General features: G+C 36.0%; 1 protein-coding gene across 1 annotated transcript in view; it reads right to left on the reverse strand.

Moving 5' to 3' along the window:
* The window catches only part of LOC107042463 (7SK snRNA methylphosphate capping enzyme), a 24,714-nt gene that overhangs the window by 3,519 nt on the left and 3,483 nt on the right, over positions 1-17,712 (reverse strand). The window contains exons 2-3 of the mRNA XM_015263516.1: positions 16,261-17,619; positions 635-853 (exon numbers count right to left, since the gene is read on the reverse strand). Coding sequence (XP_015119002.1) covers positions 635-853; positions 16,261-17,595 — 1,554 coding nt within the window. The 5' untranslated portion in view covers positions 17,596-17,619. The remainder of the gene's footprint in view (positions 1-634; positions 854-16,260; positions 17,620-17,712) is intronic.

A 17,712-nucleotide genomic window follows, 5' to 3' on the forward strand; every position in this document is an offset into this window, starting at 1 on the left:
CCCCCCCCCTTCCCCTTCTCCCACCACCACAAGGGAAGGTATATAAGGACTGCCCCCACACATCGGAGCTCAGAATCGGAGCTCATAGCCCTGAAGATGCAGACTGCAATGTTTGCGAAACGTCGGCGCAATGCTGAAACTCAACGCGGCATCCATCCGGAAGCCAACCATGCTAAGTTTTTCTATAAAATTTTGTCGTGCGTGGAGACCTTTTCAGTAGATCTACAAATGTCTAACAAAGGACATCTCGTGAAATTTGTCCCCAAATCGCTCCTCATCGGTGTAATTTCCTTTTTCAACATTGCAGTCGTCATACAAAAATAATTTAAAAAAAAATCTGTTTCATAGTTTTTTTTCTTCTCCATAAAAAAGATCCTTTCAGAAATTTCAGCCTTCATCTGTTCGACTCCGAGATATTTTTAAACAATCTTCAAATGCATTTGAATTATATTGTTTTACAATAAAAGTCGCATTGGAATTAAAAATCAATGACATACTAAATTGAATATAATCAAGATCTCTTCTATCAAAGCACAGCTTATAGTTCGACACACACCAGAATAATTGGCCCACTTGTTACGTTGTGAATGGTCTCTTCATGAGAAATTTCATAATGATACAATGACAAACTCACAGTTAATGTCTTCTTTTTCCCATAACTCGGCCAACTTTGGGACTCGAGTATAAGCACACCACCGGGTCTCAGCTGTGCATGCATTCGCTTGAATGCCTGTTTCAGTCCAGCATCACCGAAATTTAAGTGGATCCATTTTGTTATTGACAGACAAAGGATTACGTCGAACTGCGGTTGCTCTGACGTCAATAGAGCATCATCCTCCAATACATAGTTGCCCTGGAAATAAAGAAACACCATTCATCACCTGATTATCTCTACACACATTCATCAGTATTTGAAAAACAGAATATAATCCAGTAGTGAAGTGACATTGTGGAATAAATAAAATGCCAAGTTTTTCGTAGATATTTCAGAATTGAAGAAACAAATTTCTAAATTTTTTATGAAGGTTTTATTTATTTTGATATCTACAGGACTGGGCAGATCTACGTCAAATCGACCACTCGAAGAAGTGGATGTCAGGGATTTGATCGTCGATTTTTTTCCAAAATCAGTGACTTAAAAAAAATGTTCCTAAATTTTCAGCCGTTAATATTGATTGATATTAATGTTATGATTTTTTCAAGTTTGAACGTTTACTTCCATATTCAGGTATTTCTTCGAGTGGTCGATTTGACGTGAATCTGCCGCTATATCTGTGGATTTACCTATAGGTAAATGTGAAATAAAAATTCCGAGATATTTTCCATCGACGCGTCCTCTTCCATCACTTGCATTTTTCCTGGTTCTACCGTTTTTGAATAATATTGGGAAATAAACCCAATAGGGAGGAAGTTGCAAATTACTAATTTGATGTATCTAATGGCTGTTAGGTCGTCATTTGTCACAGTAGTCAATGGCTGTTAGATCGTTAGTTACCATGTAAATTATCCATTCACTATTTCCTCTCTATCGGACTTATTTCTTAATCTTTATTAAAAACGCTCTTTGAAAATGTTCAGTTTTTTTTCTTTTTTTTTATTGTACAATCATAATTTTTAGGGACTTCTGCGTAATGTAAAATCCAAAGGAAATATATTTTAGATTATGAAGATAGAAAAACAATCGAGATAACGTTCGAAAGATAATCTACCCAGGCCTTAAAAAAAATTATGTGATTCTTTTTGATACAGAACTTGCTAAAAAAACAACTAGTTATGTTCATCTTGTTTTTTTTTCTTCTTCATTTTTCTTTCAATTTTATTGCTAAGCATTTGATTTGGCCACGTCAAATCAGCAGGCCAAAAAAGTCGATGCTGGAAATTTTTATCTCAATTTTTTCAGGAAAGATGGCAATTAGGCAAAAATAAAAAAAAATCGAAAAATATTGATAATTGAGGGAGTTATGTTTTTTTGAAAATACCTGGTTTTGTCCAAAAAATTTTTTTTTTACGAATTGGCCTCAATATACCTGCGGGGTTTCAAGCTGTCAAATTGCCCTTTGGCATACTCAAAAAACATGAAAAACCCATGAAAATGAGGCGTCATACATAGCATTATCTTCAGTTTGACGGGGTTTACACATATGAAAAAATCGTGTAGAAATTTTCTATACTGGTTACGTATAGAATTTTTATAGGATTTTCGTATATGATATTCGGATATTTCTATACGGATATTTTTTATACAAATTCATTCTATACGATTTCTATAGGTTTGATCCTGTAACGACCCACTGCCACATGTATAGAAACATTTCGAATGGGGTTGCGACATTTCTCTACGTTTTTCTCTGGAGCGTTTAGACATCTTTCGTATGAAAACGAAAATTTATGTATCTCTCTATATAATAAAAAAATAAGCCCAAAAATTCAGGCGACGCTTGAACCGTCCCTGTGGCGACAGATGCGGCCCTGGGGCGACACTGATGCGGCCCTGGGGCGACACAGATGTGGTCCGAGTCGACGTGACCCCAACCGACCTGACGTGACCTGATGTGACTCAAGCCAACCCAATTCTGACAGGTCACAGGGTGATTTTATATATCTCTCTATATAATAAAAAAATAAGGGCAAAATTTAAGACAATTCAGGCGACGCAAAAATTCAGGCGAGGCAAAAATTCAGGCGACGCCTAAAGGTGGGGGGGGAGGGGTGGTCAGGGGGTGCCCAAGGTCGGGGAGGTTAGAAGAGAGGAGGGTGTCCCAGGGTCAAACGCGGTGGGGGGGCTGACAGTTGGGTTGGGGGGGAGCGAGCGAAGCGAGCGGGGGGGCGAAGCCCCCCGGGGTTGGGGAGCGAAGCGAGCAGGGGGCGAAGCCCAAGGTCGGGGGGTTAGAAGGGAGGAGGGTGTCCGAGGGTCAAACGCGGTGGGGGGGCTGACCGTTGGATTGGGGGGGAGCGAGCGAAGCGAGCGGGGAGCGAAGCCCCCCGGGGTTGGCGAGCGAAGCGAGCAGGGGGCGAAGCCCCCTAGTAGAAAATATTCGTATAGAAATGTCCGAATATCATATACGGAAATCCTATCCTATGTTTATACGAGAAATTTTTTTTTTCCAAACGTTAATGACGAAAAAAGTTAATTTTTTTCAATCTGAAATTTTAACCAAAAATTGTCAATAACATGAAAGGAATTTTGGCGCCAATTAGAGTTTGTCTTTCGCCGTAGCTCGGGGTTTATTATTTTCATCAGTGGGACAAGTATTGAAAATGACCGAAAGTCACTCTTATTCAAGCAATTATCCCCCAAATGAGTGAATATTCAATTGAATAATTAAAAATGAGACAATTTAATTAAATTCTCGATTACCAACAAATAAAAGCTCTCTGAAAAATCTTTTATGCCACTCATGCCTGAAACCGGCTGGATTACACACTCGACGCTTCGCGTCTCGTGTCTAATTCAGCCGGTTTCAGGCTTCGTGACATAAAATTTTGTTCAGTACTTGTTGGGAAATTTCGTCCTTAACGTGTGTGGTTACATCACTCGCCTTCGGCTCATGCTGTAAACCCCACACACGTTAAAGACGATATTGCCCCACATGTGCTGAAATATACTATTTCAACACAGTGACGAAGCATATTTTTGTCACGACGTTCGTAAGCGGCTTTTTAGCACGAGCAGCGTGCGTGAAACGAGGCTTCACGAATTGCGTGACAAAAATTCACTTTGTAAAGTCTGTAAGAAGCTCAGATAGAAGTATATAATTAATAAATGAAGATGCACTAGATATATGGCGATAATATTTTGTATATTCTCAAGTCGGTCTTATCAATACGCCATTACACAAAAGGATATACGTCATAATAACCTAGTTCTCTATTAGTACCCGAGAGGTCTCGTCAGTCTGATAACCTATAAATATTATACACTTTACCCACGACATCTGAACTTTACACACGTCGTGCGAAAAACAAACACTTTACACTCGTTAACCCTGCTGTAGTCGCTCGTTTTCGCCGAACGTCGTTGGTCGCGTGGTAAGTGCTGCGCCGTCCGTACATTCTCGTGCGCAGCGTTGCCAGAGCCATACAACACTATAAACATATCACCGCCAGTGACCCCCCACTCCGCACACGCTGCTTAGAACTACCACAAGGGTCGGCAACACTGCTCATCAAATTTCCACTACGAGAGTGGTTGCACGGTGAGCGCTGCACTCATTCTCGCTAACCGCGCTCGACAAAAAAATTAATTGAGAAATAATTGTCAGAGGTATCACAAGCTAGCCCAGCCAATGCATCACACTCGAATTTGGTCGACGGAAATTGAAAACGGAAGTTTTTCGCGAATTAATTACGAAAATTTCGATTTTTTCTTTTTTTTTTTTGTTTTTTAAGGCTGTGCCAGGTTTTTTGGTAAGCTAGCACAGCCATACGGAAAATAGGGTAATGTTTTTTTTTCTTGGTTCTGAAAGGTGACGAAAGTTAGGAATGATGAGACCAAGTTTGCTCAACCCTCATAAACATTAATTAAACTCGTTATCAATAATACTTTCAACAGTGGCCTCCCAGTGAACTCATCAGAGTATTTCTCCATTGTTTCGAATAGGGTAATTTCTTTTTCTTGGGTCCGAAAGGTGTGCGAACTCAGTAACGACGAGAACAAGTTTACCCTTATTAACCCTTACAATTATTAGTCAAACTCATTATCAATAATACTTTACAAAGTAATTCCCCGGTTAACTCACCAGGTCATTTTTCCATTGTTTAAAGAAAAGTTTTTTTTTTTTCATGTGTCTAAAAGTTGTCAGCGCAGGGCAACCCTACCGTGTTTAATCTCATCAAGACATATCATTTGAGGAACTCGTAAATAGGCAGAACGTAATTCATCACATTTCTAGAGATATCGTGAAAATAACAAAAACGGCGGGGTTCAGATCATAGCGCGACCACTGGAGGATTAAACCGCCCCGAGAAGTGAACATTTCAGGCAAGTATTGCAAAATATACTATTATGTACCAGGAAATGTAATTTCGAAAAGTGAATCAATACTACAATAAATCGTATGAAAATGTGCATTACTTTAGCCTTTCTTTGTCTGAATATTATCATTACCCTCATTACTACTATCATCCGTTACAAGTGCAAACACGCCATGTTATCAGCATAAATGCAACATTGCATTAAAGTTCAATTTCGCAGATCGATGGACTTGATTAGCAATCTAGTCGAATGAGAGATAGCGAATGTCTCATTATTGAATAAGAGTAAACATCATTCGGTGATAAATGAGTGAAAATAATCCAGTCAAATATAGAATCATTATTGATTAAATTATCCAGGAAATTACCAATTGTGAAAGGAAATACTGAAAGATAAAAATGTTTTAGAGCGATTTTGCCTGGATAGATGGATGGATGAATAGGAACGATTATTATTCAGTCCTGGGATAAAATCAGTAGCGAAGTGGTAAAAGGGGATGAGTCAATTTTGACTATTAACCAGTTTTCAATCAATATCTCGGAATCTAAGGAAGACAGCAAAATTTTTATTATAACCTTTTTTGTGGAGCCAATTGAGTGCTACAACAAATGTAATTACGAAAATTTCGCTATCTCCCTTAGATTCGGAAATATTCCTCAAAAACTCAACTGGGAGATAAGTCGACTTATCTCCGTTTACCACTTCATTACTGAAATGATCTCTTAAGGACCAACCAATCAGGTACAATAATTGTTTACAATATTCATGGCTAGTAATTATTCAATTTGTAGTTTAGTAGAGTGGGTCAACTTCACAGAGCAAGACGATTTTTCGTATCTTGATGAATATTATAATAGGAGGGACAATATACCTTTATATGCACAAACTATCATACCATGAAAATGACTCCGTGGCGGATTAACTTCAGATTGATCCTAAAACGGGATAAAATTGGACATCCAATCTCCTCCAGAATTTTAAAACAAAAATTTTCCATTTTTTTCTTGCGATTGTTACTGAGCATGAAAGACGGGCACAATAAGCGGAAGGGGTAAACGATAGATCCTAAGGGTTAAAATATATCCCTAAAAGACAGCTTTTTCTTACGCTTGTCCCCATGTTTTTCGTAGATAATGTTTATAAAAGTCCGCAGCTATTGAAAAAAATTCTAACTAGCTGTCCTACACAGTTCAGAAGACAATAAATAAATTCGGGGGTTATGGATCCCCTCCGAACTCGATTTTTCTATGTTATGAGAAAACGGTTCTTACGATGTTTTTTATCAAAAAACTAATCAGCGATAGATTGATAAATTCCGAACACGATGAATTTTGTGTAAAATTTTATAGCACATAGTTTCTGCGACATTCAACTCTCAAAAATGGAAATTTTGTGAAATCATTTCTTATTTCATTAAGCCAATTAATTAACAAATAATTTATTTGATTTATGTTATTTAATTTTTATTTAATAATTTATTTAATTTATTTAATTTATTTGATTTATTTGATTTATTTGATTTGAAACAGTTATTGTTGCCTTCATTAACCACATATGACCATAGAAAAACTCAATAACTTATGAGATTTCAATAAATTAAGTCATTTAGAATTTATTTCCGGAAATCCATAGGGACTAACGTTTGGTATTGTCTTCAGAGATATCTTAAAGTAAGAAACCCCATTGTCTAGAATTTTTAAGAAAGAAGAACATTCCGGAATAATTTGATCTAAAATCTAATTCAAAGTCGCAATATTGAAAATTTTCCAGTTGTTTTCAATGAAATTCTAGGAAAAACATCCAACAATATGATGGAAAGAGATGGCTCATATCTCACGTTTTTATAGATTATTTAGTCATTGTCTTTGAAGGGAAGAGATTTACCACAATTGGTGATAAAAATCGAGCCGAGAGTTGCTAAGAGTTCAGTTTCTATTGAATATCTCAAAAGAAAAGAAAACAATTCTCCGGAAGAACTTTTTCGTAGAGTGGAATCAGAGCTTCAGAGATATTCTCCAAAACTAGAGCTGACGTAAAATTGTTTCACTTTAGTCAATCCTTCCACCACCTGATTAATTAATTTTAATTTCAAAATTATGATCCAAAAGAATTCACAAAGAATTTTAGTAATTCTCTTCACTTCCAGGATATTCGAGAAATAATACGTGACGATGGACTAATCTCATTCTGTCACTTCATGAATAAATTAAGTAGATGAATTATGCAAACATGAGCTCTTTTACCGCCTCTCCAAAGTTCAAACAGACAAGTGCAAAATGAATTATCAATCATTTCGTGAATATAGTCGAATTAAAGAGATTGAGAGGATATTCCACGAAGAAAAAGAAAATTGTCTGATATTTTTCTCTTAAGAGTTGAATTCAACATATTTATAACTGTCCGACTGCGATTATTCTTAAACTCAGACGGAGAGTAATAAATTTTCTTTGCATTATAATCATTCATTTCTACACTGAGAGAAACACCAGAGTTCTCAAACAAATCTTACTTGTGCCAAAAAAATCGTTTGTTAAAAATAATTAAAAAAGGATTTTTTGTGCCAACCATGCGAAACGCCCGCCGAGATTGAAAATTTTTATTGCAAAAATAGATTTAGTCTTTTCAATAAAATTTTATTCTCTGTGTAAGCAAAAAAAGTACTTTCTACACTGATAGAAAAAATTATTTTTCTTGAGATGTTCCTTTCTTGGAACAAGTATTACATACTTGAACCAATTCCAAATAAATAAGATCTTACGGTGAATATCAATTATTTCTTCTTGAGATACATTTACTTGAATCAAATAAAACAGTCCTTGGTGTCCAATCACATGTATTCACCACAAAAATGGAAAAGTTCTATTTTTTTTAACCTAATATAATCTCCAGTTGAGAAATTTTCTACTTCCATGAATTGATCAAAAATGCATACCTAGGAGATGATTACATTGAGGAATGAATTGAATGTTTTCTCGAATGAAGCCGATCTTTAAATTGAGCTTTCCACACATCACATTGAACGCAATTTGTGATATCCAAGTTTGTGTTGAATTGCCGTAATCTGTGATTCGGTTATTGTAAGGTAATGCGATTTTTTTACTCAATAAATATAAACTTCTTTCAACTCAACGACATCTTACTACAATCTCAAAGCTTTTTCTGCGTGACAATATTCATCCTGATTCGACATACCAAATGCTCACATCAATTATAATTTACTTGAAACAACGTATGATCGTATTGATGGAGATAACAACGTATTTAGTCATGAGAATAATTTTGATTTTTGAGTAAACTAACGAATTTCTGGATTTAGCAACCTTTTGACCAGAAAAAAATCAAATACTCTCACTATTGCGACAAATAAAAGGAACTTCAATTCTAGAGAAGTTCGATTTCTCCCAATCAAATGTATCTCAAAAAGATATAACTGGTATTCACTATGAAATCATGTTTATTTGAAAATTAACGACCAAATGATAGTTGGTTCAAATAAAATTCTCTTGATAAAATTAATTTTTTCTGTGAGTGTAACACTACTTCTTCGTTATTCGATACTCCCATACATATTTTGCTCCCGCAAAATGCTCGTTTATATATGGAACGAGTGATTGAGTTTGTCGTTTCGGCTATTCAATAATCATAGACAAAAAATGAATTCTTAAGTGAAATAATAATAATGATACGACAGCAATCTTGACAAAATATTTCCTGATAAACTTCCCTCTATAAAAGATATTTTTATCCTGAAAAGGCACCGTTTTGTATGAATGATCCGCCTCTTGAGCCAAATATTTCGTTGTTGTTGAAAGCAGAGCAATTATTCATGTTTAAGACTTTCAAACTCAAACCAAACAATTATTTTTTGGTAATTTTCAACTAACGATTTTATTCAGCCAAATCAGACTTGTTTGAGAACTTGTTCGTTTTTCTCTCAGTGTACTATTTCGATGAATTTCCAATTAATATTCTCGAAAAATCATTTGAAACCCTTGAGACATTGATGGTATCTCCCTTCAGTTCTAAAATTTTTCCTAAAAATCGAAATGTGAACGAAACGAGCTCATCTCCTTGCACCAATTTACTTTCGAATTTCTCATCATCTTTCTTCTACAAATTTCCCACAAATCGTTATGACTTCCATAAAAAAAATACGTGATTCATCATTCAACTGAAACTCGATATGAAGACGTGCCACGCATGAAAAAATCCTCATATGAAATTCAGTAGACAAGTGCGAAAAAGAGCTGAGTCAATTTCACTCCACAATTCTCTTATCCAGAATATCTAGGAATTGAAGGGAAATGTAGTAAAGCGTTGGTGGGAATTTTTCTTGTAGAGGGAAATGACAGGAGTTACCCAAAATAAGCAGGTGACAGCGTACATGGGTATACATTGGGAGAAAAAATTACCTCTGTCGAAAAACGATATGTTCCACCTGAGAATATTTCATGAAGTGGAACATTTACTTGAGAATTAACCAACCTGATGGAAAGGAATTTAATATCTTTCACAATAATTAAATTTTTATCGCGACCATCAGAAATATCCCTAGAAGAATTCAGTAGCGAAGTGGTACAACGATTCAAGTCGACTTAGTTCTTAGCTGAGTTCTTGAGGAATAACTATGAATCTAGGGGATATAGCGAAATTCTCGTAACGACGTTTTTTTTATCGTTACTTTACATCGCTTCAAAATAATAGTAAATGAATTCCAGGATCTCTGTGTGAAGTGAGGACTCACGAATGATTCCCACATGAGTGACAGTGCCAAGTGTTGTCTCTGTATTCGGCCTAACCTCAAACAGAGATTACTGCAGAAACAATGGTTTCTCTCAAGGGAAAGTGTGTTAAAGAGTAAAAATTTCATGAATTTTGATTTCTATCATCGGAGAAATTATCTTTGGATATCATGATGTCCACAACGATCCTTTATTCATCTTTGCATTTGCCGCGTTTACCCTCACCCGATCGGCAAGTGCTACGTTGTCGCAACTCACAGCTGCGCACGCAGAAATTCGGATTTTTAATGATTTTTTGTCAATTTTGGCTGAAAAACGAATCCAACCGATGTTTTTTGTTTGCAGAAAATGTATTCATTAATATGTCACACGTGGACGAAGTTTCGTGACATTGGCTGCATTTTTATATTCAGTCTATGCATTTTTCCACATTCCCCATAAGAATATGGGTTAAATTCCGTTTTTAAAAATAATTTATTCCATTCGAACCATTAACCTCAGCAATTTGAAACTCCACACAGAGCATCGAAATATATCAAAGAATATACTTAAAATATTTCAAAAAATTGGCTGCATTTTTTTACGTCGCGTGAACATCGTTAAGGTACTTTCTCAGTGAGTTATACTTGGTGAAAATTCCGCAATGAACTGAAGACCTAAAATTTGGATCATATGTTGTTGAGGACATGTAAAAACGACTCCTAAAATTTCAAGTATTTTTTCCACGCGAATTTTTGAGATATCCATCGTCAAACATTCAATTTTTGTCTTTTTAAAGTTTTTGTCGATGCATATCTCAAAAATTCACGTAGAAAAAATACTTGAATTTTTGGGAATCGTTTTCACATGTGCTCAACGACATATGATCCAAATTTTAGGTCTTCAGTTTATTACGAAATTTTCACCAAGTATAACTCACTGAGGAAGTACCTTAAGGTTGTTGTCCCATTAGGGAAAAAACCAACTTTCTATGATGATTTCTCGAAAATGAAATGGTCAATCAATTTCATTTTTTTAGTAGATTGATTGACACTATTTCTACACTGTTTTTTTAAATAAAAAATGTCGAGTTGTTTTTTTTCATTGAAAACGGTAAAACTGTATTTAACAACGTGTAAAATTGAAAAAAATATATCCCCAGTTTGAGATGGTCAATTGCAATTATAATGGGCTTATTTTACAACTAATTCTTAGAGCTATCTACGTAAAAATTGAAAAAAAAATGTCGAAAAAAAAAGTTCCACGACAACAACGTTAAACCGTTTTACAACTTCGTTACTAAATTCGAACTGTAGGCAAGAAAAAATATAATCTATAATACGACAATCATTTGATCTGAGAGAACTCCATAGTTTTATACCATACAAAGTGTACGTTGACGAAGAAAGAATATTTTTCTCAAAAAAAAATTGTCCCCTCGAAATTATTTAATTTTGCCAATAACACAGGTTTCGGCAGTAAAATTGTGGTTTCCTCTTGAAATTATCATTCGTTCCATGGAAATTATAAGTGTTTTTTGGAAAATATACACTACTCAATAACATTCACTTGATAAAACCGGAGCCTCGTATAATTCTCTGTAGAATAAAGGTATTTACCGGAAAGACGTATAAATGTCTCACAAGAACCTGCCAATGAACCTGACATATGAGACAATTTCAAAATTATGGTGAATAATGTGGATTTTGGCTAAACATCTTTAATACCATTAAACGTTTTCTGTGTCTTTAATGCGGGTTAAATAATTATATTTTTTTTATAATTCATCAAATCAACGTACCGAAAGGATAGTTACTACTCTTTTTCATCATGTGGAATCGATTCTCCCCCAAATGAATGATTGAAAAAATTAATATTTGAAAAATATGAAACCTCCGCCATGTGTCAATTTTTGCCATTTAAGAAGGTCATGTCTCAGTTATTGCCACCCTTCCGTGCCAGTCAATGCCAGATGGAAAACTACCGCGCAGCAGGAATATTATCCGCAAAGTTATTCCAACCGTTTCCATTCATAATTAAAAACTTCTTACTTCTCAAACATTAACGATCATCACAGCAATTTAAAAAACATAAATAAAAAAGAAAAAAAAGAGTTGAATTGTTTCTCATTTTTCAAGATTTCAGACGTCAAAGTGTCCTTCATCAGGACATTAATTAATTTTTTTTAAATTCAGATTCCTTCCTACTACCGTTACAGTCTTATAGGCTCCCTATGTCGTCTGCCTTTATGCCTTTCTCCCACTCTTCTCTTCATATTTATCTGCGTTACTATGGGCCGTCTTACTGTTATCATTTGTCTAACAGTGACTAGACCAAGAGTATTTTTTAGGCGCAGTATAAACATTAGTTTTTCGAACATATTTTCGAGAAAACGATTTTTGAAAGAATGAAATTTAACACATTGCGTCCATAACAGCTGTATACGCCCACCTTCAATCCAATAGTTCAGTCTTAAAGCGTTTTCTCGTACACATAACCATATATGACTTTGTTCGCTATACGCTCTAGTTTTTTTTGCGACATTAAAAAACATAAGTTTCCGGACAGATAATTACAAACAATCAAATTAAAAGCTTCTTGATTGGTATGACGGCAATATTGGGTGGTTTGAATCCGCGTGTTCCTGACGTCTGGCAACAGTCCGCTCAAGTGACTACTCGGACCGAATTTACGAGGTTATATGGAACACATGTGCAGTGTTGCCGTATGATCATTAGAGGTTAGACCAACGAGAGTCAAGTGTGAAATTGAATAAAATATTGTTCACAATATTCATTGAAGAAATTCCCGAAAAAATGTGTTCAACAATGAAAAATCCGAAAAAGTATGGGGACAGCAAGATTTTCGACAAAACTGAAATCTTGCTTGAAAAAATTTGCCAATTTGAACGAAGTGCTTGGATATCCTTAATAATATCATAGATTGTTACTGATTTTAAAAAATGTTCAATTCATACTTTTTTATGCAGAACAAATTAAAGAATCAATGAAGGACACTTAGAAATTCGAAACGTGGGCAAATGGGGAAGAATTAGACTCCTTTTTTTTTCTTTTTTATGACTATTATTTTTTTTTTGTAATTGCGGTGAAATAAAGAGTTCTTAATTGACCGTTAATGGCTGAGAAGTAAGGAGTTCTTAATTGTGATTATCCAATAATAACGATCAAAATGACATTAAATCGTCTATAAAATGAACCGAAAGAAGGTATATACTTGCTGTCCCCATACTTTTTCGGATTCTCCCACCATCATAAATACAAAGTGTCAAAATTCTGATAGATCTGATCGCTTGCTCTTAAATACGAGTGGCAGAAATAGGGCTATGGCTAATTGGGTGACAAGGGGGGGTGGGGGGTGTCCCAGTTAGTGCCACTTTTCAACAGACTGCGGACACTTTCTTATTTAATTCTCAATGTTTGTAATTGTGTGATTACAATCATTTTGTTCAGACTGGAGGAATAGAAAATTCCCTCTCCACTAACATGATTTGTTACTCTTCCTTGGTAAATTTTAAATTTGATTCTCTCTATTAAGAAATCGCTAAGTGTGGCAGAAACCGGGACAGTGGCAGTTACTGCGACATTGACGGAATCTCGAAAATTTTGTATGAACGGGTATACATATTTTGACTGATTGAGATAGAAGACATCGCGACAAATATTTTCAAAAAAAATTATTGAAAAGGGTTGAATAGTTTTCGAGAAATTTTCGAAAAATGGTTTGGAAATGAATAGCGATTTCTCGGAAACTCTTAGTCCGCATTGATCCCTATCATCTGACAAAATTTCAAATTTTTTTGAATCATTTCGGCCCTTTAATTCTTCGATTTTCGAAAAATGTACCGCCAAGTGGACACACGCACATACGAATAGTAGCTCAACTTCGTATTTTTACTTTCCAGACTTATTCTACAGGGCGTCCCAAAATGGAATGTCATGGCGAAAAATTAATTCACCTGCCATCGTTAACTTAGATAAAATCGTCGCCTTTCAATTAAATTGTCGCTTTTTTGAGTTTTTTTACAATTTTTATGCGGATAACTAACAAACCGCTGAGGCAATCGATTACATGATCTGATCAGTTGTAAGTTACATGAAGACACATCGATTGAAGAAAAAGTTGAATCGGTTCATTTGTTCCGGAGATATCGTTGGACAAAATTTCCGCCACATACGCACGCACGCACACACACATACACATACACACACAAACATATCTTCAAAAACGTTGCAGGATGACTCAAGTGGTCATAAAACACGGAGAAAACATCGAAATTCAACATTTCATTTTCGGGGTGATTACGATAACTTCCTCTCTTTGGGTCGGGAAGTTGATTAAAAAATGTGAAGACTGAACTTCAGCACTTTCTTTCGGACGCAAAAACAGGAATGAACATTGTGCCATCTTCGTTAGATTCAGAGATGCAATTGTTCATGTAAATACTTCATTGTTATTCCTTTCCGCCCAAGCATTATCGTTATTACCTTGTGCAGGATTCTTATCATTATTTTTCAGATCAATATCTTGAGTCCTCTCGTGGGATTGTCAACTTGTTTTATGATGTTTATATTGGAGTGCTCGAGATATTGCTGAAAGTTTTCCCATCCTTCTTCTGTTAATTCTGATATCTCAGATATCTCTGAATAAATAAAATAAATCAATAAATACACTCACTAATGCTAATTTTAAAGTGAACTTTAAACCGAATAATGTATGCAATTACTATAATCTTAATGAAAGTGATACTATTGAACACTTCTGCCTTCCCTGTACTGCTACTCTCAGACCTCAACCAACCTTTTTTGTAAATTTTTCTCATTTTCTGAATTGTTCAATGAGCCACATAATTTTTGAAGCAAATTTTGGTGAAAACAAAGGCATCTGTCAATTCATCCTAAGCTGTTAGTCAATTGAACATAAAATAGATCAACAAAATCTGTTCGATTCACTCAAAAATCCATTAGTTTCGGCGCATGATAAAATCTTATGTTCGATTTTATCTCTGCTGTTTGCTGTTTATCACTGTGCCCTACAGTATATTTAGTATAAAATATCACATGATCTCTCGCTGGGACTTTTTTATACGCCCAAAAAAAAGTTGACACCAGCACCGATCGCTACTTGGGAGAAATTCACTTGTGAAAAGTATGAAAAATACTTGTCTCAAATTATTTTTGTGTCCTTGAGTGAAGTGCTACATCTGCCGATTAATTCATTTTAATATTGACTTTTAATATTTTAATATTGACTTTTGAAAAAAGATAGAGGAGAATGTTGGATTTTCAATTCACTCAATTATTCACTCTATTTCCTCGTCGACGAAGAACACAGGATAATTTTTCAAACAAAAATCATTTGGAATTCAAAACTATTCACACAGAAAAATCGGCAGATAAAATAAGTTTTTGAATTGGTAATTCACGTTTCCAAAAACGCAATTTTACCTTCAAATTTTTCTGTGTGTTCGCTTGTGCTTCAACATTTGGATTTTCGTTTATAATCTTGAATGAATATATTGAATTCTTTTGGTTCTTTAGTCTCAAAACGTCTCAAAACGTGTATCTCATTTTTTCCCCTCTGCAACGGGGCTTTCCTAAAAGTATCCTAAAAGCAATAAAAAATAATAATAATAATGATGAAAATAATAATAAATACGTATTTTGTATCGTTTTTTGATTCCCGGTGAAAATCGCGTTTGAACCCGACACCAATTATTAGAGAAAAAAAAAGATATTCATCGAAACGTTAGTTTCAAATGAAATCGACTTATCATTCTGCATAACTTCGCTGTTGAATCATCAACAAAAAGAAAACGAACGGACTATTTACGCCAGTGACGGGTTTTTTAAAGATGTAAGGACCAAACATCTGTACAAGTATTTCATGTTTTTAAAATATTTTGACATCCCTAGATTCGTCCAAATTGAATCTCCCACTAGCGAATATTTAACTACACTGACAGAAAAATATCGTAGTTTCTACTGAACATATTGTTATGGAATGCTTGGAATGAATGAATAATCCATTCTCTCCCTCTGAAGTGTGAATCAAGTGACAATTGAATGATGTATTGATGATGAGTTAGTCTCTTGTCAATTACGAATGAATTTGTCTCTCTCTTGCTGTCATTAAAATAAAGCAACCCCTTTAATGAAATAAAACTCTGTTATTTACTACAATATGTTATTGAATACGATTCCGTTGATATCGTTTACAATAAGGTTTCAAATCAACGGACCGTGATGCATTCAAATAACTATTAAAATTCGATGGAATATTCAGGGAATACAAAGGAATATATGATCGATTGGAGCCCTCATTAAATCGAATGATAAGTCTCATGTTTGGAGCCTTCAGAATCAACCATTGAAGGATACAATTTAATCATGCAATCGGCTGAAAGTGACGACATATTCCGTCGCGCCAATGGATGTTTCATTGGCACTATTGAAAAGCACTCACCGATTGAGTCAAAAAATAATCCGTCCGATTTACTACATTTTTCTCTCAGTGTAGTTTCATATTTATCGAAAAGTCTCTTACCTGAACAAACGTGACGTTGTAAGGAAAACCCTTATGATCTCTGTTCTTACTGAAGCCGGGCACATCAATCGGTCCATAATTGATGGGCATGGACATGGGAAAGAAACTGGCATCGCAGTCCCTGGACTCATTGGCCGCCTCCTCATTACTCGCAGGTGACCTCACGCAGTTAACATAATGTTTAATGTTCCTCCTTGCAATTCCAATCAACTTCCGATCAATGTCAATGCCCGTGACACTGTGCGCCGCAAAGTCCCGGGCAACCGACAGCGTGATGTGTCCAATATTGCAGCCAATATCGAGAATATCCCTTCCAAAGAACATCTCCTTCCTCTGCGCAAAGACAGTCAACCTCGGATCAACGTCGTGATGTGGATTCCTGTACCCATAATACCTGTCGTAATTTCCATACTGATATCTCGCGTCCTTCTGCCTGAAATTGGGTAGCTGAAGTGGCTGCTTCTTCTTCTTATCTTGATTTAGTCTGTGGGGAAGTCTCGGCTTCCAAGCGCCAGGTTGGGGAATCACAGGACTGACTATCTTGTCTTTGACGTCTACTTTGCGCAGTCGCTTATCCTTTAGATCATCGAGACCCTTGAGTCGTAGTTTATTCTTGTCCTTAACTGGACTTTCAACTTTCGGCTCTTTCGGAGGAGGTGGAGCTGGCGTGGGGCTCGATGGCTCCACGGTTGGCACCTCGATCTCCGGTGGATTTATCTTCTCATCTGGAACCATCTCTGCAGGTGCCACAGCAGCCTCTAGTCCAGGTGGATCTTCTGTTTTAGGTTCAGTTAAACTCTCGTTTGTGTCTTCTTTTCCAGAGCCTGATGACGCTCGCTTTCGCTTTCTGTTTCGTCTCTTTGAACCTTTTTTAGTCGGCGAGATCAACTGTTTCTCATACTCCTCGTTATCATTGTCATTGCAGTTTGTCAAGTTCAGAGGGTCACAGATGTTCGGTGGAATTATAACTTCAATCGCCTCCTTTCGGTGTTTCGGCGTTGGCAAGGGACTCGATTTCGGGGTAACGGCGTTCATCGCACGATTTATCTCTTCGTCTTGCATACTGTTTAGGTTCAGGGGATCACATATGTTACCACCGAGCAAGAACTTGGTGGGTGGTATAATAGCACCTTCTTTCTTTCGTCTCTTGTAGGGGGGGAAGAATTTACCATTGCCGGTAAAACTTTGTAGACGTTTACGACCAAATTTGAAGTGACGAGGATCGTCATGCTTGTGCTTCTTGTGGGATTGTGTAAAGAGCTTGCGTGATTTTTCATTTTCTTTTTTGTTCACGTGACCCACTTTCGTGGGACGATCTACTTGAGCTGATGACATGTTTTTTTTCGGATTTATTCAGCCCTGTGGGAGGAAAAGAGTTTACTTAGTCTTCTTGTTGCAATTAATTAGAAGGGGTTTGTTTGTTTAGCGGAGAATCATCAGAGGGGTTGGAGG

Source organism: Diachasma alloeum, unplaced genomic scaffold (assembly GCF_001412515.2).
Source record: "Diachasma alloeum isolate Michigan unplaced genomic scaffold, Dall2.0 Dall_scaffold_00472, whole genome shotgun sequence".
NCBI classification, from domain to species: domain Eukaryota; kingdom Metazoa; phylum Arthropoda; class Insecta; order Hymenoptera; family Braconidae; genus Diachasma; species Diachasma alloeum.